General features: G+C 46.1%; 1 protein-coding gene across 1 annotated transcript in view; it reads right to left on the reverse strand.

The window, feature by feature from the left end:
- Window positions 1–2034: 2034 nt before the first annotated feature.
- LOC144817668 (uncharacterized) overlaps window positions 2035–21164 on the reverse strand; it is a 230244-nt gene continuing 211114 nt past the window's right edge. The window contains exon 8 of the mRNA XM_078674398.1: window positions 2035–2610. Within this exon, the coding sequence (XP_078530524.1) occupies window positions 2601–2610 (10 nt within the window). The 3' untranslated portion in view covers window positions 2035–2600. The remainder of the gene's footprint in view (window positions 2611–21164) is intronic.

The raw sequence follows: 21164 nt of genomic DNA on the forward strand, positions 1-21164 counted from the left end.
GCATGCACAGATTTGCAGAGGTAGTCTATTCCAGTGATGTGAGTCGATACAAGAAAACGATTGTCCTCATATTTGGCAACATAAATGCGTAGCAGGCACATTCTGGTAAAGAGATGTGCGAGGGGTTTGTTTTGAAGATATGCAGGTCCCTCACTGGATAGGGATTATGCAGCAAGCACAGGAGTTTGAAGATAGAGCGTTCCCTGATTTGAAGTCAATGAAGAGATTTTGGAGTGGAATGGAGTGGTGCACCCCCCAGACAATATTGCTTAAATAACTAAGCGTGATCAGTGTCTTTGTTGCAGCAATCTTTATTTGCAACAATCCATGCGGTTGATAAAACACACATCATCCAACGCGTTTCATTCAAAGATTGAACTCCATCAGGGCAAAATGTTGGACGGTGAGCGACTGGTGCATGGATGACGTAGTTTGTAACCAGAGTCAGAGGCACGGCGTATCAGAGAACAGGACAGCGTTCACTGATACGCTTTGTCTGATATTTCAGGTTTACTCTGTCGGCCCTTATTAACGAGGCTTACAAACCCAAGTCAAGCAGCCACATTGAGTGCCTCTGACTCTGGTTACAAACTATGTCGTCCATGCACCAGTCGCTCACTGTCCAACATTTTGCCCTGATGAAGTTCAATCTTTGAACGAAACCTGTTGGCTAATGTGTGTTTTATCAACCACATGGATTGTTACAAATAAAGATTAATGATATGAAGACAAAGATCAAGCTTCCTTATTTAAGTAATATTGTCTGGGGAGCGCACTGCTCCATTTTCCTTACAGTTCTGAATTCACGCTTGGCAGGTGGCATCCCACAACGGCGCGTTCAGGAGCTGATTGTGCACACCGATCACCTACCTACACATAAAGCAAGAACTGGGGAATACACTGAGGAAAGTGCGGCTATTGGAGTCCGCCGTTGGTTCTTTGTTCACATAGATTTTGGAGTAGACTATGAGGGAGGCCGGGGGAGAGGTTTGCAGACTAGGTGAGCAGCAGTATTTTGAACCACCTGAACCTTCTGTAGCAATGATACATTTGATGCAACCAAAAGAGCATTTCAATAATCCGAGCAGGTGACCATAAGAGCCTGAGTGAGAGTTCTTCTAGTGTGTGGTGGTAATTTTTCTAAGCACATGCATTATTCCAAAGCAGGTATCGCAAATGGAGCTTACGTGTCCTCTCATAGAGAAGGTTTGTCAATTAGAATACCAAGATTTGTGACCACTTTTTTGAGATGATGCCCATTTCGGACAGCCACCAGTTGTCTTACCAGTACGTGCAGGACTTGCCGAACAGAAGAAAGTCTATTTTGTTGCTGTTCAACTGTAGACAATTCTGGGATATCTAGGAAAGTGACTTTCCTCATAAATTCTCCAAATCTGTGTCTTGAAGATTCGAGTTGGGACATAAGGAGCTTAGCGATTTCCTGTAATCTGCGTATGAGATGGCATTGAAGTTGCAAGATCTTACCACTTGATCTAGTTTGGCTCCATGTCTATGAAAGAGCATTGGGATCAGGGAGAAGCCCTGTAGTTCCTCTTTGTCTAGGGAAAAGTCTCAAGATTGAAATGGTCCCAGCTGTATTGAATGAGTCCGATCGCTAAGGAAATATAGGAACAACCCTAGAGATTTCACACCAATCTCTGTCAGCCTCTGAATCATGATGGAATGAGAGAAGGTGTTGAATGCTGTGGGTAAGGCGATCATCAGAAGCATGGAAACAAGACCGTCATCAAGGGAGAGTCCAATGGTGTCCAGTACCGCCATCAGTGCAAATTCTGTACTATGTGAAGCTCTAAAACCTGATTGGGAACCGTCTAGGATGGCAGAAGGAAAGCTGTTTATCTACTAAGGTTTCCCAGTTTTTACTCTGTAGTTTACAGGGTTCAGTGGAACCACATTATTTTTATTCAAAAATGGGTGTGGCTTGTACCATTTTCTGATTGTAAAGTTGTAGCACCGAGGGGGGCAAGGGGGTTAAACAAGCAGTGATGGTGGAAGAAGAGTGGTCGAAAGGGTCTCCATAATGTAGGGGGCAGAAGGGCACTCCAGATTTGATTTTGATTATTGTTTCCAAAGGTGTGGGGTCTTTCTTATTGAGGCAGCTGCTTTCCTTCACAGAACTCCTCAGATCCACATTTCTAAACTTTCTGCTCCTGCCCCAGTCTCTGTAGGGTGTAACAAAAGGAAGTCTAGTGACTGCACCGTGGGCAGGTAGCAGGTGTCTTATATGGCGTGTCCATGAATGTTCCAATAATAATCTGTTAGTTCTGAAGAACAGGTGACAATGTCCTGTAGAATTATAAGAGTCTCCCAGAGCTGTGTCACTTTTTATAACAATCCCAACAAGAAGCAGTGAGCAAGACATTTATAATAACATAAAATAATCATGAAATGCAGAGCTGAAATAACAAGACAACTGATAGAACCCGCAAGGCAATTATGAAATGCGGAGTCACGATAAACACATCACTGCTCTTAATGGGCACTGAAGGCGTTGACTAAGAAATCCTCTATTTATTGTTACTGCGCTGGTGATCCTGGCTTTCATCATCGATGGATTACTCAGCATGGCTCGATGTCTGTCAAGCAGAGCTATGAAAAAGAAGGATGAGATAATGAAGAGGAGATTATACAGAGGAGCAAAAATACAATGAACAGACAGACATCTTGCAGGGGACACAGGCACACATAATGCAGGGCCCCCAGAAATACACCCAAGATGGCCGCCGTGTAGGAGCCTCCTGTCAGAGCTCCTGGTTTCTGGGATCACCTTTGGTGGTTATCCCATATTACACCATCCCTACACTGGCTGCCTCCTGCTTGGACCGGGTACTTAAACTGGGTGATTCCCTGGATAGATACTTCAGGGATGAATGACTACTTACCTAAAATGCTGCAGGAACCCATCAAGGCCCCCGATCTGCAACCTCGCGTCCTCTGACTTGGGCGGACTGATTCCGTTTGATTCCTGGACGGCACATCAACCTATGAGCTGGACCCACTGCTGTTGATGTGACTTTGAGACCTGCATTATTTATTCATTTATGTATTTTCGAATTGCGGGTGGACCCTGCTTTGCTTCTGTTGAATGCCAGAGGATTCGGATGTGGTTGGTCAACCCTAAAATTGGTGGTGTCCTGCTTCTGTGGGGTCCGTGATGAGCAGGCTTGCTGGGGATTCATATCTGTTGATCATCCTGCTCCGCCCATCGATTGCTGCATCCTTACACGCCTTCCCTCCCTGCTCGCAGTTTGACTCATCCCATGCATGGCGAAGGGGGTCCTGTGTTGATGTCTAAGTGCTCGATCCTGCCCCGGAATTCTCTTGTGTTGACTGACTGGCTGTCTTTAGTTTGCAGTGCTTGTTGTGCTGACTGCATTGTCGACCGCACGCATCATCCTTGCCGCACTGCCGGGTACCGATCCGGGAGCCTGCTGGTGGCAGAAGCAACAGGAGGGTTGTTTAATGTGGTCACACCCTCTTGACCACATCGCTGTAAATCTCTGTAATTCACTGATTTATTGCTCATTGTTGTTGTATGCGCATTGCGGATCTTTTGCAAAATTGTCACCGTTTGCATGAGCCGACCAGGGAGCCTGCTGGTGTCAGAAGCAGCTGGAAGGCTGTTCGCTTGTTCTCGTTGGTTTGGACCCTGCCATGGAGTGCATGTAGCGGGATGCTGGCTCCTGCACTCTTTGACTATTTTTCCACTGATTTTTCCACTGATTATCCCTATTGATGTGAGTTTTTAGGGAGAAAATTGGTCTGATCTCAGGAAGAAAAAAGCCCTGAGTTGGACATAAAGCAAGATGCCTGACTTTAAAATGGCACATGTTTGTGACTCTTCTCCTCCAGTATTAAATGTGGAAACAGGACTAGAATTTCACTATGAAGCTGCCTGGCTTTAACATGGCGCCTGCTCAAGACTTAATCTCAACTGTATTTGGTGTTCTTATCACTGTTTTTCAACTATGAAACAGGTCTAAATTACTAGATTACTTCTCGGCTATTAAGTATTGGGAATTTTGGACGTCCTCAATTGCAGTGCTTATTAAGGGACTAATATAAGCTGTAGTCATGTCATCCCTTCTCTCTTTCTCCTACCATTCCATCTGACCTGTCCCACATTAGCCGATGAAGACTCTTTTGAACTTTTATTAATCCTTATTAATCTATATCCTCTGTAATATATAGTTATTCCATCGTAGTACTATATATAAAAAAAAATACAAATGACCTGAGACCTGGAATTTGCAGGCCACAATGCCCACACCTTTCGCAACCCAGCTAACCTCACTAAAAAAATGCAATTAAGAAATTCAAACACCGTCTTATAGTAATAAATACGGAGACTCTTGTTTTAGATACATACTTCTGCACTACCAAGGGCATTGTTGCTAACGACCTGATCTTCCATACGAATAAACGTACCCAATAGAAAAATACGTTCCACGCTATGCTTCATCTTTCCACAATGAAGAAATCCCTGTATGCCATCAAATTGACGGTCATCGCTTCAGACCTTTATCTTCTGAATGCCACCATTACTATTTATACTAATGGTAATATTATTATACAATCTACTGACGCAAATCTAGATATCTTTAACAGGCTTTTCGGTACTCTCAAGAAAGCAGTAAATAATAGTATCGCACTCTCTGCCTCCTCTCATCGCCAAAACTTAGACGTCTTCTTAACCCCTCCCTCTCAGTATACCTGTTCAGACTCTCCAAATCTGACAAATGTCGCTTCTGTCTTGGTACCTATCTCTCCTGACATTTCAAACTTACCAGACTCTCCCAATCAGACAAATATCGCCCCAGTCTTGGTGCCTATCTCCCCAGACACTTCTATTACAGTTATACATGTGTCCTCAGGCCCATGTGTGTTTGGTTTGCACTCACCCCCTATCATCATTGGGACTGAATCCTCCAGTAATCAACGCCAACTAGTCCATCTGGCTGAAATCACTCCTGGTCCCCTCAGACCTGAAGATTCACACTTAGTCCTTGATACCGATCACTCCACCCGAATGTTATCCTGGCCATCCTCGGTGGTTAGCACAAAATTGGATGTCTCCAATACTGTCCCCCTCACCCCTCCTTCACACACAGGAGATAGCCTAGTCCCCACTCACCTGTTATGCGCTGCAGCATTTGAGGGAATTCTTACATCTGCTACACTTATTTCTCCTATACAATCACACAAAGACAATGGTCTAGACTCCACTCACCTACTACCAACTACAATTTTTGAAGCAACCCCTACGTCTGCACCCGTCCGCGCACGACCGGGGCCCGGGCCCAATATTATGCCCGACTATTACATTATTCCTCCTCACAACTTCAGGCATTTTAATGTAATTGGTCTCTTAGTGCTTTCACCCTGGCCCATATTGAAAACCTTGGCATATTACAGCCAAATCCTATCCTATCACCCTCTCCGATGCATGGACCACAGAAGCCCTCCCTGCTGATTATTAAAATGGAGGTTCCTTCCCAGTCCCTCCCCAGCCCCCCGTCTGTGGCAACAGCCTATCTTCTTAATACTTAATACCCGCTCAGCGATTAAACATCAATTGGAAGTTTTTTATTTCTTTTTTATTTCTTGGACACAGTCAAGCCTGACATCCTGTTTCTCACCAAAACGTGGTTCTCATCTGACTCCCTGCCTGACGTTCTAGCGGCCCTTCCCCACCCATAATATGCTCTTCGAGCTGATCGTCCGGAGGGTAAGGCTGGAGGTGGAGTGGCCCTAATAGCTAATCTCCAGTTTCAACTACTTTCTTATCCCTCTATTACCGCTGTTGATTTTTTAGTTGTTCGCTCCACCTCTGTAGCGGTCCCATTCACATGTGCGCTCTTCTATCGACCTCCCCAATCCATGTCCCATTTTATTCCTGCTATGCAGCAACTTTTGGCCACTCTGGTGGTCAACAATTCCTCCGTTCTGGTATTGGGCGACTTCAATTTCTGGCCTAATGACCCGCGTGAGGATCATATGTCTAAAGACTTTACAGAATCACTTAACAGCCTGAACCTCACCTCACAAATACATCTCCCTACTCATGTACATGGCCACATCTTGGATTAGATCTGGTCAGCCAACCTATCCATTTACCCTCCCATAGTCTCCCCCTGCACCTGATCTGATCACTCCTTGATTTCTTTCTCCCTTTAACTCGGGGCTGGCATTAAGCCCCCCCTCCTAAAAATGTTTGGGCACGGAATTGGAATCTTGTGGATCTTGCCACACTTTGCTCCTCTCTTGCAGCCTCGTCCCCCAGTTTGTCCGACATCCCCCCTAACGCTCAGGTGGCTGCCATTAATAGATGGCTCTCTGCTACCTGCGATCTTGTGGCTCCTCTTAAATTGGTTAGAACATGTCGCTCTCATGAGGCCAATAGATGGTTTACCATCGGACTTCAGGCTCCAAAACTTGCGCTTAGGCAGGTTGAACCCCACTGGAGGCACTGACACTGCACTACATTAAAAATACAATATATGACTCTTCTCCGGGATTACAAAAAAGCTATTCTACTAGCAAAATCGGAATACTTTTCCTCTAAGATTCTTCGTGCGGCAAATAAACCCAAGGAAATCTTTACTATTGTCCATGAGCTAGCAACTTCTGACAGAGCCACTCCCAAGCCTGCCCCCTCACAACTTCTCTGCAATTCCCTAAATGAATATTTAATCGAGAAAATTGTAACCATCAAACCCAACATTCCCTTGCCTCCTCCTTCCTTTTCCTGTCCTCAGCCACCACCTAATCTTCCTTTTCTCAACCAACTTCCCCTGATCTCCAAGGAAGCTTTCTACGCCTTGCTTAAGAAGGTCAAATCTGGGTCTCCCTCCGACTGCTGCCCCGCTCACATTCTTAGGGAGATTTTCTTTAATTGTTTTGAACTCCCGCTAACATTCCTCAATACTTCCATTACTCTGATTTGTTCAAATGAGCCAAAGTCATTCCTATTTTGAAAACACCTGGTGCTGATTTTACCTTTCTTTCTAATTTCCGCCCCATTTCTTTGCTCCCGTTTCTGGGCAAGATGCTGATGAGCCACGTCACCACCAGCGACATTGATGGCCTTCTTATATCCTATGTCCTGGATTCTGACAATAGTAAGTCTCAGAGAACCTACACGTAATAATAGAGCTGTTAACAGAGATAACCTCACAAATATCAATTTACGTCTGACTGCTTCAATCTTATTTTAGATGACGACTTAGACATTTTGGTCCTTACATAAACTTGGCTAAATAACTCCTCATCTCCCATTACCGACCTACTGGTTCCTCCCTCCCATGATCTAATTCGACTTGATAGGATTGGGAAACTTGCTTTACGGGTAGTTTGCATTTATTGTAACTCACTTTCAGTCAAACAAGCGGATTCCAATGAACTATCCTCGTGCGATTACCTTTGCATCAATATCTCAGATTCTAAGCGTATCACTTGTAAGTTACACATATTTTACCACCCCACAGGTGATAATTTGACTTGTGTTGATGAGATAATGGAGATCATGGCATCCAACTCCAACTCCCTAGTTCCTCATTTTTCTCAGGTGATTTCAACCTCCATTGGAATAATGCAAATGATCATATTGTAGGCTGTTTTAAAGAATTTCTATCAGAGCAGGAATTATCTCAATTCTGTGACAACCCAACGCATAACAAGGGCGAGACTTTGGATCTCATAATTGCAAAATCTAACATCATCCAACTTGAATCCATCACACCCTGTGATTGGTCTGACCATTACTGCATCCTCTTCTCCTTCATTACCGAAGTTATGCATAAAAGGGGACAACCCTCAAAGTTAAAGCAATGGTAACGGAATCTACAAAATATTAATCCCATCTCCTTCGTAAACCAGTGCAACTCTGCTCTGACCCTCATGACGGACATAACTGACGTACATGAGCTTACAACCTTCTACAACGAGAAGATACCTGAAACTCTGGACTCCACAGCACCGATACAGGAAGAAAATGTATCCACTAAGATTTCCAACCCTTGGTTCAATGAAGACCTGAACTTGGAGCGTAGACAGCTAAGAGCTGCTGAACGTCTTTGGAAATCGGCTCCTAACACTCTCAACCTGGAACATCTTAGAAACTTAAGGAATTTATACAATAGGAAGATTCTCAAGGCAAAGGCAGAATTTTTCCGATCTCAGTTGAATCTAGCAAGCAACGGACCAAAAAAACTCTTTGAAATCATCAAGCAACAATCTTGCAATACAACTAACTACAGTGAGTTAAATGACCTGGCCACTCCTTCAGGGGATGAGCTTGCCAATTTCTTCCATGAAAAGACCACAACTATTGAGATAGACATCCAATCAAAGCTGGCCCCCCCAATCTATGGCACTAGATCCTAAATTGGATGATTTACCTGAAGCTTATTTTAATTCTATTTACCCAATGGAAGTTTCAATATACAATGCCTCCTGGCATACCTTCTCACCAATCTCTCAACAAACTATCTACAACACTCTCCAAGCAATCAACCCTTCCAATCATTTCTCGGATCTCTTGCCACCTGCCCTTTTCAAGATTTTAAAATCGTCCATACTACCATTATTGTCTAAAATTGTAAACGCCTCCCTGAGTCAAGGTGTCATTCCCAACTGTCTTAAATTAGGACAGGTCACTCCTATACTAAAGAAGGCTGACGCCTCTCCATCTGATCCTAACAACTACCGTCCTATAACCAATATCCCCACCTTGGCTAAATTATTGGAGAAATGTGTACAAATACAATTATGTAATCACATTGAGAACTTCAACCTTTTAGACAGTCACCAATCGGGCTTCTGAAGCGGACACAGAACAGAATCTGCACTCACGCACATTATTGATGATATACTTACTATGCTTGACCGTAACAGATCATGCCTGTTGATTCTTCTTGATCTGTCCTCCGCCTTCGATACGGTCAAGCACGACAACCTCCTAGCCCTATTCGGACAAAGGATGGCCCACTCGGGCACTGTGCTGCAATGGTTCTCCTCCTTCCTGAATAACAGATCTCAAATATTCAAGATGAAGAACTCACTCTCGCAACCATCCATGGTCACTCTTTGTGTGCCTCAGGGATCTGCCCTCTCACCCATTCTCTTCAGTTCGTTAATGGAGCCCCTGGCGAATGCATTGAAGTCTGCGAACATTCTATATCACCTATATGTGGATGACACGCAGCTATACCTTAAAATCACCTCGCCAGATGACTTCGTTGCTCTTAATACTACACTTCTGAACATGCAAAGCTGGCTCACTAACAACCATCTGATGTTGAATACCAAAAAAACAGAATTAACTCTCATCTCACCACCAAACTACACTCCAAAGATAGACCTCTGGTTAAAACGCCTAACCTCCTTTGACTGTGACCCCCTCATCATAGACTCGGCGAAATCCCTAGGTGTCACCACTGACAAAAATTCGAACATCTCTACTGCCACCAAGGGAGCTAATCACAAAATGAGTATATTAAGGAAACCTAAACCCTTCCTCCCCCAGGTTGACTTAAAAGTTGCAGTACAAGCTCTTGTACTACCAAGACTAGACTACGGAAGTACCACCCTCTCTGGTCTCCCGAAATACAGGCTTGCACCGTTGAGAGCAGCCCTAAATGCTGCGGCTAGACTGGTATCAGGAACCAAAAGAAACAGCCACGTCTCACCAACCTTGAAAGCGCTGGATTGGTTGCCTTATGAAGCAAGAATACGCCTTAAAGTGACGGTCATGACGCACAAAGCAATTCACAACAGTACACCCTGCTACTTGGAGCTAAAGTTGGAAAAATCAGGAGGCTGCAGACAACTACGAAGTGCGAGCACTCTACTTCTGAAACCCCAATCCTTCCGGAAGAAGCGAACAGGCTGTAGAGCTTTCTCAGGGATTGCTCCAAAGATTTGGAACTCTCTACCATGCCTAGTGCGTGGAATCACCTCCTTTACTGTATTCAAAAAGGAAGTAAAAAGTCTACTAATGAACAAATTCATGTCCTAAGTTTAAGTGTGGGTAGTATTTGATTGTATGTCTTTTCATCACAACCCCTGTTGCTCTACAATTGTCTGCAAATTAATGTTTTCGCTGGATGTAGATCTGTTTTATCATTTTCACTTTTATATATCTACCTTTAATCGATCTAGGAATATGATTGGCTGATAGCACACTGTCTAATGTACGTTGTTCTGCAGATTCTATTGCTGGTCCTTTACTTTTTCCATGTATATACTTTTCATTTATATTTCTATTACGACAAATTGACATTTTGTTTCTGTTGACTACCTCTTCCGCTGTTATTCTCCTACTGTAAAGCGCTCTGATACCCTTGTGGGTCACGTTCGCGCTATATAAGACTCTATAAATAAATAAATGAACAAATATGCACGTGAGCAGAATAGAAGAAACAGTCAACAAGCAGGGACCCCAGCCAAACACCCAAAATAAACAAGCATACTCAGGAGAAAAATACAAGAAACAATCAGACATCATGCAGGGGCCCCAGTCAGACTCCCAAGATTAACAAACCACTGTCCAGTGTGTTTTCATGCACCTCATTCAGAGTGACACTACCCCAGCCCCTATGGCACTGCTTCTGGGGAACATATACTATCCCCCTTCTAACACATTTATTTGACATAATATCTGCAACGAAAATACTGCAACACTTAAAATAACGAAGAAAATATTAAGAATCCCAATACTGTGTTTACATACATTATAAAAAACAGGTAATCATTTTGATTTTACTAAAAAAGAAAGAAATTTCACAGACACCACATCATTATTAATTTTATTCCTATGTTCATCCATGCTGTTTCCAAAAGGTCAAGGTTCACATAGCTATATACAGAGGGGCCTATTTACAAGCCCACTGCTCTGCCATTGCATAATTTTTTGTATGCACCGGCGGCGCAGTGGACTTGCCCATATTTACAAGGCCACGTAAATTCTCTCTGCGCGACTTTTCATGTCTTTGTAAATATGGGCCCCTTTTACGTATTACTTTGCATGAAAGGGGCGTGCCTTGGGTGTTGCTGTGCGTGTTCCATCCACAAAACGAGACGCAATTCCCATATTTACAAACTTTTGATAAAAGTAGGAATGCATCAGAATTCTCTGCCTCCCCGGGGGGGATCGCTGGAACTGCGGAACGAGGAGAAATACCTTCATTTCTCCTTGTTCTTTCCTCTCTCTATGCGCAATATATTCTGCAGCACGCTTTGAAAGAGGAAAATTCCATTAATGATTGTTCTTGTGAAGAAAGGAGGCCCCTCCAGCACAAAAACAATCATTCCCGCAGAGCAGGCACTCCTGCAGACTGACGCCAGGGTGCCTGCGCTGGCGCATGGCAGCCAATTGTGCACCAGCTCAGGGGAACGCACAGGGATGCGTTGTGTTATTGTTAATACAACACATCCCTGTGCTCTGAAAATGATGCAACTCAGCGCAGCAAAATGACATGTGACGCTGCGTTATTTTTGCATTCGTTACACCGATTGGGGGTTCTGGGCCTTGCTTATGCCAGGTTTGCATTGGTTACTCTGATTGGGGTTCTAGACCCTTGCTTATGCCAGGTTTGCTATGGTTACACCGATTGGGGGTTCTGGGCCTTGCTTATGCCAGGTTTGCATTGGTTACTCTGATTGGGGGTTCTAGACCCTTGCTTATGCCAGGTTTGCTATGGTTACACCGATTGGGGGTTCTGGGCCTTGCTTATGCCAGGTTTGCATTGGTTACTCTGATTGGGGGTTCTAGACCCTTGCTTATGCCAGGTTTGCCTTGCTTATGCCAGGTTTGCATTGGTTACTCTGATTGGGGGTTCTAGACCCTTGCTTATGCCAGGTTTGCTATGGTTACACCGATTGGGGGTTCTGGGCCTTGCTTATGCCAGGTTTGCATTGGTTACTCTGATTGGGGGTTCTGCCCTTGCTTATGCCAGGTTTGCTATGGTTACACCGATTGGGGGTTCTGGGCCTTGCTTATGCCAGGTTTGCATTGGTTACTCTGATTGGGGGTTCTAGACCCTTGCTTATGCCAGGTTTGCTATGGTTACACCGATTGGGGGTTCTGGGCCTTGCTTATGCCAGGTTTGCATTGGTTACTCTGATTGGGGGTTCTAGACCCTTGCTTATGCCAGGTTTGCTATGGTTACACCGATTGGGGGTTCTGGGCCTTGCTTATGCCAGGTTTGCTATGGTTACACCGATTGGGGGTTCTGGGCCTTGCTTATACCAGGTTTGCTATGGTTACACCGATTGGGGGTTCTGGGCCTTGCTTATGCCAGGTTTGCATTGATTAAACTGATTGGGGGTTCTGGGCCTTGCTTATGCCAGGTTTGCATTGGTTCCTCTGATTGGGTGTTCTGGGCCCTGCTTATTCCATGTTTGCATTGGTTACACCGATTGGGGGTTCTGGGCCCTGCTTATTCCATGTTTGCATTGGTTACTCTGATTGGGTGTTCTAGGTCTTGCTTATCCCAGGTTTGCATCGGGTTCAGGAAGTTCTTCACTCATTCCTGCCAGACTGGTCAAGACACAGTCTTCGTCTTGTATTGTCAACTGGAAGGCGGGGTCAGACTGGAAGATCTTCTCAGAGTACACTTAACAAAAGGCGTGCACTTTTATATGCACAAGGAATTAGAAAACTTAGGGGCTGATTTACAAGCCCCTGGCGCTACTTTTGTGTTACTTTTCCCATGTTAAAGGTGACACAAAAGTGGCGCAAGGGGCTTGTGAATTTGCCCTTCATTCCTTTGAAAAACTCCCAGAATCTCACATGGGAAAAACCACAGCAACCAGAGAGAATGTTCAAATTTTTGACAACACATAGGGGTGTATTTACAAGAAAATGGCGCAAGGCGGTGTCGCAAGCAATTTTGCGGAGCCCAGCTGCATCATTTTGTAAGTACAGGAACAAGCTTCATTTACAACAGTACAGAGCATTCAAGTACTCACCCCTGCGCCAGCACAAAAAAAGTAAACCAGCACCAGTTCCAGCACGCTTGTGCCATGGTTCAAGGGTTCCAGCGTTGCAAGGGGTTACTGTTGTCGTGCAGGAAGGGACACCTCTCTGCACAAAAACAGTTGTCAATGGCATGTTGATCCTTCCATCCTGCAGCACACATAGATCGAGAAAAACACAAGGAGAAATACAAGTATTTCTTCTCGCTGCGCACTCTTACGCCTCCTCTTGGGAGGCGTGTGCATTTGGTGCTGCCTCATACTTACAGATCCTTGTAAATATGGCTCCAAAAGCAAAGGGTGTTTCTTGGGAATGCCCACAGCAGCACCCATTGCACGCCCCTTTGCTGCAGAAAAGTCAGTTGAGGAGGATCATATTTACAAGGTGTTTTTAAACCAAAGTGAGTTAGCACCCCTTAGTAAATATGGATCGGGGCACAGCACACTGGAGCGTCGCAAAAAGTGACGATCCAGTGGCGCAATGCCCTTGAAAATATGCGCCTCAGTGTGGCCAGTTTAAAATCTGCAAAGTCCTTAGTCTGCTCCCAATCAGATTAAAGTGCAGCCAAAGAACTCCTTTCATCAAAAAATAAACATAGGATCTGATCTGTCTGTCAGATGTGCCCTGGTTAGAGAAAGGCCAGCTGAACACGATGATCTCCAAGAACAAAAATGTGTCTTCTGACCTTGCATCAGCGTCCAACCAGTGACGCTGAAGGTACCGGGTGATGCCCATCAGTGGACCAGGGGGATGTCTGTCACCTTATGATGTAGGTATGGCTACTGCTTGTCACATGGTCAACCAAGAGAGCCTGCTCGTGAGCTACAGCATGGCAGGGACTTCTTAAGGGAAGTATTGGACTGGTTTGTGTCTTTCCTTTTGACAGAACCCAGGAATGAAGCCACCTGCTGAGCCCTGCAAGGGTTGGTCCATGATCTGTGCTATAATATCCAGGACAAAATCAGCCTGTGAAACTATCCAGCAGAGCTACATAGGTGGAGGAGAAACATAACTATCTACTAATAACCTCAAAATAACACATTCCTCTTCCTCCATCCGCTCTCAAGAACCTTGTCTTCACCATCCTCTTCACACCGAAGATAGACAGTTTCACTTCCTCGCTTGCGTCCTTGTCATTCTCACTTGTCTCTGCCCTCCAATGCATTCCACACATAAACCAGGCGGATAAAGTCACAAACTTACATCTCCTTGCCATGAAAAGGTCTGTCGACTCACCCCTTGAAGACTTGAAAAGAGGCGTCCGCACTATGACCATGACCACACTGATTTTCTGGAATACTATTTACCCCCCTTGAAGTGGTATTGCACTCACAAGGCTGGAGACCACCTCTAGTAAATCCAGTGGCATCACTCCAACAAACCACACTCTCAACTAACTCTCCATCATGACTAGAATCCAACCTGAACCCTGCTGCCCAACTTACAGAACAGTGACCCGCCCAACTCCTCATCTCGGGGAGTCCAAGAGGACTTAGAAGTTGGAACAATTTGTGTTTGAGCATTCCCAACCTGAGAACCTCCTGTGAAGTAAGAGAGTCTGTCAGTATGACCCCACCACAGCCTGGAATTTCATATGAAGAACCAAACAACTCAGGGCCACATCATGCACTACTGAAGAATAGCAAAAGCAATGACCAGGGAGACAGGGGAAGGTGTCTGCAGCCAGATGTGAAACCTTCTTATGAAAAAGAGATGACGTTAGGAGAAATGGTGGATGCTTAATATTTCTGTGTATTGAATGAATGATACACAGTTTTGCCTTTTTGCTGCTGCACAAAATGCAAAATGAGTAGCGTCCACAAACTCTAGTGAATTAGAATGAAAGTGGACAAAAGTAGATAACAGACTTGAGATGTTTTTTGAATTATAGGACACCTTGTAAAGAAGTCAATTTCATTCCAGGGTGAATTGGTTCATGGATCTCTGCGTTTCAGTGTCTGAATGTATTAACTTATCACACTCTGAGAAGTAGTGGGAAATAGAACGATGAACGTGCTGACAATTGTCTGACAATTTGCACGAAGATAGGTATTACCTAGGTTGGCAATTGATTGGGCATATTTTCAAGCTACTACAAAGTCACTTTTCAGGATGTTGTGGTGGCGATAGGGGCTTCACCTTATTTACAAGGCAGCGTTAAGCCACTTATTGTGCCTCAACGCTGCCTTGTAAAAAATTCCCCCTTTCACGCTGTACTTAGTGTGAAAGGTGAGGGCAATGGGTGTTGCTGTGGGAGTGGGAGCTACACCAACTGATTTTCATGCTGTCTCCTATTTACAAGGGTGGCCAAAATAGGATGCAGTGCCAAAATTAAGACCAGGGAAAACTAGGTTGTAGGCTGGCGAAATTAGGAGAAATGTTTAATTTCTCCTTGTTTTTGCAGTTTCCATGTGTGCTGTGTTGTGCCGAACACATGGAAGTAGCAACATGCCATTGATTGTTTATGTGCAGGAAGGTGAGCCTTCCTGCACATAAATATATATCTTTTTTAAATGACATTTTGCCATTTCTAGGAGTGCTGCATTACGCAGCACACATAGAAGTTACAAAACACCATTTAAAGTTTGTTCATGTGTGGGAAGGGACAACTTACTGCACATAAACAATCTTCACCTCAACTCTGACACCCTGGCACTATGGTGTAAGGGTGCTTGTATTGTTGTAAATATGGTGCAGCCCTGCGTTTCAGAAGTGGCAGAGCGCGGCGTTAAGTCAGGAAGGCCGCACTCTGTCAATTTGTTGTGAATATGGCCCTATATCTTTTATTTGTATATTAAAATGAAATGTTAGGGGGGCGTGGCCAAGATGGCGGGCGGATAAGATGTGTTTTACGGTGTCTCTGACTCCACCAAGCAATCGCATCACAATCGCCTACTCTATGACTTAGCCCTCGGTCCGGGGGTTGAGGACTGGGCTCCAGAAGACTATCGAGCCTCCTGGTGGAGTGGAGAGACCTGAGAAACAGCACAGGGGCCACGGAGTGAGCAAGAGGGTTGCGGCCTGCCTGGTGTGATGTGTGGACTGTCACCTATGGAGCGGCAGGCTGAGCTGTAACAGCAACCAAAGGCGAATCCCTGACCAATCCTGTTTTGGGCCGTTCCCATGGAGTGCAGAGTGAAAGTGTGCGATGGTTGGCCCATAGTGTGAACAGCGGGGACGGTCCTCCGGGGCCTGGATGTCCGATAAGCAAAGTGGTCCCAGCGAGGGGAGGGGACCACTACCTGCACACCTGCAAGTGCCGGGCAGCGTGCAGCCCTGAGCTGCACGAGACTGGTGGGGGCCCCCATGCTCCAGTAGTGCAGAAGTCCAAGGGGAACCAACGCAGTGGGTCCCGGATCGGTCATGAGCACTGCAGGCTACTTGGTAAGACGCATTTGCGGAGACCTGCGGAGCGGCAGTCTGTGCTGTGACGGCGACCGGAGGTGCTTCCCTGTCGCCGTCTGTGCTTGGTTGAGCCTGCAAAGTGCGGTACGAAAGTGGGCATTGGGTGGCCTCATGAATTAGCAGCAACGCCGATGTCCTGGGGTCTGAGCTTCTGACTGGGCCCCTGGGCAAGTCGGGAGGTACCACTGGCGGGCGTTTGCTCTGGCCCTGCTATAAAGAGGAGTTGGAGCTCCTGTAGACACCACACATGTGGTGGAGGACTGACTGGCTCTGAGGGGTGTGGGAATACACCGACAGCTCCCCCTCAGTGCCTACTGCACGATCAAAGCAGAATTTAGACGGGGAGTGCAGCACATGGTGGGAATCCAAGAAATACCCCTGGACCCTGGGCTCCCCTAGGAGAATAGCAGAGAACAAACAGAGGCAGGGTATCTCTCCAGGTCCCAGGGGGGAGCAACAAGGCGCGGATGTGGCTGGGGTCCACCCTAGAATGATCCAGCTCAGATCGGAGCATACAGCCATTAAAGTGTGATGTCCTCAAAGCTGCTGAGAGGATAGGGGCGATGAGGCAACCATAACATTTTCCAGAGTTTGGGCATTTGGAGTGTAAACTGAAGAGTGGTATGCCTGAGGACATCACCCCGGTCCCCTTTTGTATGTGGTGAAGGGGCCTTTTGCCAGCTTTGGGCCCTTTTACAGTTGGCACGGGATCCACGTGCTGATGTTTGGGATCGGCGGCCCTGTGTGAGATATCTGTTTGGTGCCAAAGCCTAAAGAGGTGTGGAACCAGGAGTGCGCAGCTCCAGTTCGAAAGAGGAAACTGACCCCTGCAGCTAGCCAACGCATCCTAGCCAGAATCTAGGGTCTCAACGGCGCGGAGAGCACGGCAGCCCCTACGGACTCCTACTCAGAACCTGCCCTGTAGCTGGAACAATGGCAAGCCAATGGCTAAAAAAGGAACGCTCAGTTAAGGAGATGCTCCTGAAACAGTCCACGCAGGGAGCCATTGAAAATTTGGGCCAGGAGGTAGAGGATCTACAGGGAGGGCAGGAGAGAGTGGTTGTCCTGGCTACGAAAGACATTATTATACTGTTGTTTACATCCTTACATGAAGATCTTCAAGAACTCAAGGGACAACTCTCAGCCAACCTTAAAGAAGTAAAATGTTGAGGAAATAGGTGAGAGGGTGGCAACTCTTGAAGAACGCAAAACCGAACGCGACAAGGAACTTGAAATGATGCAGCAAGAAATCCTCCGGCTCAAGGAGCAACATATTGAATTGCAAGGCCACTTGGAAGACATGGAAAATCGCTCTCACTGCAACAATGTGCACATCAGAGGCGTGCAATGGGGAGCAGAAGGGGAAGACTAAAGGGAGTTTGTCTCGGCCCTCTTTTGCCAGGTGTTGGGCGACAACCTCTCGGCCGATATTCAGATTGATATGGCCCAGCGAGTAGGTCTGCCAAGGAGTGGTAAGGATCCGCCACCGGACAGCCTGGTATGTGTACACGATTTTCAGTTGAAGGAACTGATCATAAAGAAGGTGACAGCTGCACACCCCTTGCATTTCCTCTGACACTCGCCAACACTATTACAGGATCTTTTGGCTACCACCCTGTATAAAAGCCAGGAATTCCGACCGATTAAGCTTCACCTGAAAAAGATGGAAATTACTTACTCCTGGGGGTCATCCTTTTCGGATCATCTTCCACCTTGATGGCAAGTTGCAAGAGATTCGTTCCCTTCAGGAGGCCAGAGATGTCCTGGGAATTGCGAAGCCTATTTCTCCGGAGACACAACACAGGTACCTAGAGGGGTCGAGTCATATCCATTCCCGCTTTCAAAGAGTAGGGATGTCCTCGTCCCCCCATAAGCTAGACACCACAACTATAATGATGAAGAGAAGAGCAGTAATTTTCTCGCTGTCCACTTGCCCAGTCCATCTGGCCCCCAGATGAATTCATTGAGAAAGCCTAGAGAGCACAACATTGAGGCAGAGTCAGGGACCGTCCTCTCCTCGTTTTCCAGGTCTGCCTTGGGCTCGCGCCCCTTTTACCAGTTTACTCTAGACGAACTTTGGCCATAAGCGACTCTTGGTTTTGTTCCATTCTGTTAGATGGCTGAGGACACAATGTTCATTCATTTGAGGTTTATTTTCGTTTGGGTACACTGCACCAATCGTAGGGAAGTTAAGTACATGAAGGGGCAGTTATGCTCCCTTAGGCCCACTCTTCTCTGACCTCCCTATTTTAAGCACGCACTCCCGCCTCCCTTTTTTCATTAGTTAAGGTCCATGGGTAAGGATCTCAAGGTGATATCTCTTACTGTACGAGGCCTCAATCACCCCGTAAAGTGCTCTGCCATTCTCTCCTTGCTGGAAAGAGCTGAAGGAGATGTTTGCAAGTTACAGGAAACCCATCTATTATCTGAAGATACAGCCCGCATGCATACACGCCGATACCCACACCAGTACTGGTCCCCAAGAGCTACAAAGACAAATGGGGTTGTTATTTTGCTTAGCACAAAACTCAAAGGGACGGTCCTATCAACTCTTTACGACGTGAGAGGGAGGGTTCTTGCCCTTAGGATTCAATGGGATTCCACTCTTTTCACCCTAATCAACATCTACACACCAAAACACATCAAGAACCCTTTCTTATTAGGACTCCCATCATCTGATGCAGCAATTCTTATAGGCGGCGATTTCAAATTAGTGATGGGTAATGTTACGGATGGCTCTTGCCAGAGACTTGCACGGACAGGAGCACTCTCCCCAGAGGGTAAATAATGGCTTACAGAGGGCGGGCGGCATGATATTTGGCACGTTCATCACCCAGAGACAAGAGACTACACACTCTTGTCCACATAACTTCTGCCCAGGGTGTGGGAGTCATCTATAGAACCACACTCTCTGTCAGATCATGCTCTAATCACAGGCACCATCCAAGCAGGCGAAGCCAATCATAATAATGCGAGGTGGCGCCTTCGGGAGGGCCTGTTACAATCACCAAGCATGGTGAAGGAGATGCGATTTGGGAGGCTCAGAAGTTAGTAGTAAGGGGGAACTTCTGGCCATATAATTCTCTAACAATAGAAACCACAGGGAAGTGCGGCAGAGCATAGAACAGGAGGTGAGAGAGCTGGGGGCGATACATAAGCGCACAGGCAAGCCAAGAGTTTGGAGAGAACTTGAGAGGAAGAGACTCCTCTTGAAGCGCCTTAACCTAGAAAGGGTGGAGTATGCTTTTCTCCGCCTTTGTCATAAGTTCTACTTGAGCAGCGACAAATATCGGAGGTTGCTGGCTCAAAGGCTTAGAGCCAAAACTCTGGCAGGGGCTATACCTTTGATCAAGAAGTGCTCAGGCGAGGAAGTGCACACAGACACTCAGATAGCTGAAACATTTAGGCAGTTCTATGAGTCTATATACGCCGAGGAGGATACAGTACACCAAGATGCAGGAACATACCATGAGGCATGCAAACTCACACGCCTCCCCAGGGAGCAGGGGAGTCAACTTGACAAGCCCAAACACCCCGAGGAAGTTATCTCGGCCACTGCTAGGTTGAAATTGAACAAAGCCCTTGGCCGCAACAGGTATCCGTCTCTATTCTATAAAACCTTCTGCATGGAGTTGGCGCCCTTGCTGACGCGACTATTTAACTCCTTTCTGGAGAGTGGTGCGGTCTCTGACTCCATGGCGGAAGTGGCAATTTCTGTGAATCCCGAGATTTCCCCGAATACTTAGATCTAGGCCAAGAGGGAGGGCAAGGAGGTGAGTAGTTCTGCGAGTGATAAAATTATGTCATCTGCTTAGAGGCTTATCTTATGGATATCATCTCTAAAACATAGCCTCTGTATTTGCTGGTTGTCCCGATCCTGTTGTGTGAAGGGCTCCATATATAGGGTGAAGAGAAGGGGCGAGAGCGGGCATCCCTACCTCATGCCCCTTGCTATCAGAAAGAATGCTGAAAATGCCCCATTCACTCTGGATTCAAAGTAAACCTAAGCAAGTCACAGGTTCTTAACTTAACCTCCCCCAAGCACACGGGTAGATCCTAAGAGAAAGACTCTCCCTACAATGGGCCTGGCAATCGATAACTTAACTAGGTATCATCCTGACTCTGACACTTTCGAAAATACTCGGGCCAAATTGCTCGGTCCTTGTGGAACAAAGAACGAAGGCCCTGGATGGATGGTCAAGACTGAAACTGGCCTGGTTTTGGCATCTAGCTGCTGTTAAAATGACTGCACTACTGCAGATTCTATACATTTTCCAGACTTTGCCTCTGGTAACCCCCCCGGGGGCTCTTCCCATCTTACAAATAGCTATCAATACATTTGTCTGGTGACAAAAAAAGGTGCGCTTACCCATATCCCAAATGTCACAGTCCAAGCAAGATGGTGGTGTGGCCCCCCTCTTAGTGCATAGATGTCTTCAAACCCCCCACCTTTGTTATATTGTTTAGTGGAATCGTCCTCTCTCCGAAAAGCACTGGACCTTTATTGATCAGTCAGTAGCTGGAGAAAATATATGGAGGGAGGCATGGCTGCCGCGTAAGTTAAGGGCCTTGGGACTCTACTCTTCTCCAGTTATCGCAGTGACACTAAAAGTGTGGGATGCCGTGGCGCTTAAAAGGGGCCAGACAACATTTTCCTCCGCAATGTCCCCGATTTGGGCCATCCAGATTTCTCACCGGACTGCAAGCCTGAGATAGAGGGAAGCAGGGTGTGAAAGGGTAGGCTCGCTGTTTGATGTTG

This window comes from Lissotriton helveticus, chromosome 2_1, assembly GCF_964261635.1.
Source record: "Lissotriton helveticus chromosome 2_1, aLisHel1.1, whole genome shotgun sequence".
Classification (NCBI taxonomy): Eukaryota; Metazoa; Chordata; class Amphibia; order Caudata; family Salamandridae; genus Lissotriton; species Lissotriton helveticus.